The following is an 857-nucleotide window of genomic DNA, read 5'->3' as shown; positions in this document are numbered from 1 at the left end:
GAGGTTGTTGCCAGTGCCGCTGGACTGGCTCCTGTGCAGGTGGCACATAAAAAACACCATTTTGAGCGTGGCCGTTGCCAGTACTGCCTGACTGGCCCTCATGCCGGTGGCACGTAAAAGCACCCACTACACTCGCGGAGTGGTTGGCATTAGGAAGGGCATCCATCTGTAGAAATTCTGCCAGATCAGATTGGAGCTTGGTGCAGCCATCTGGTTCGCCAGTCCTCAGTCAAATCGTCCAACCCAAGCTAGCATGGAAAGCGGACGTTAAACGATGATGATGATGTTGAAATGATCCCCTAGAAAGATTTGAACTCAGAACATTGAATGTCCCAAACTAGATACAATTGTAAGCCTGTGTAAATATTTAAATGCCACAACCATCTGCACCCAGAAGAAACTGCTGACAACTCGACAATTTCCTAACAGTAAACAAGAAATTTCAAAGAAGAGACCACCACCACTTACCGTCACTCTTGGAGCCCTGGATTTAACAATCACAGCAGAGAGTAGCTCAACAGATTTGAATTCATGCATGAAGACAACTACATCCTAAAAATTGAAAAAAGTATTCTTTGAAAGATTTTACTTATAGTAAGCACACACACACACACACACACACACACACACATGCACACATCTACACTCACAATGCACACAAATACATACATGCATCTATATCAAGAACAACTTACAGAATTCATTGACATGTCCCAAAGGTTACAGAGTTCATCTTGAAGGTCTTCATTGACATCAACACCAAACTCAGAATCGGCATTGCCTGGTTCATTCTGTTTGTCTACCTCCTGAATCAGTTTCATAAGAACAGTAAACAGCCATTGTAGATCGGAAGAGCG

General features: G+C 43.5%; 1 protein-coding gene across 1 annotated transcript in view; it reads right to left on the bottom strand.

Moving 5' to 3' along the window:
* LOC106878412 (protein saal1) overlaps window positions 1-857 on the bottom strand; it is a gene marked incomplete at its 3' end in the record, with an annotated part of 23,494 nt that overhangs the window by 9,582 nt on the left and 13,055 nt on the right. The window contains exons 3-4 of the mRNA XM_052976619.1: window positions 696-806; window positions 469-552 (exon numbers count right to left, since the gene is read on the bottom strand). Coding sequence (XP_052832579.1) covers window positions 469-552; window positions 696-806 — 195 coding nt within the window. The remainder of the gene's footprint in view (window positions 1-468; window positions 553-695; window positions 807-857) is intronic.

This window comes from Octopus bimaculoides, chromosome 25 (genome assembly GCF_001194135.2).
Source record: "Octopus bimaculoides isolate UCB-OBI-ISO-001 chromosome 25, ASM119413v2, whole genome shotgun sequence".
Classification (NCBI taxonomy): Eukaryota; Metazoa; Mollusca; class Cephalopoda; order Octopoda; family Octopodidae; genus Octopus; species Octopus bimaculoides.
Note: the sequence above shows the minus strand (reverse complement) of the source record. Positions and strands in the feature narration are given on the sequence as shown.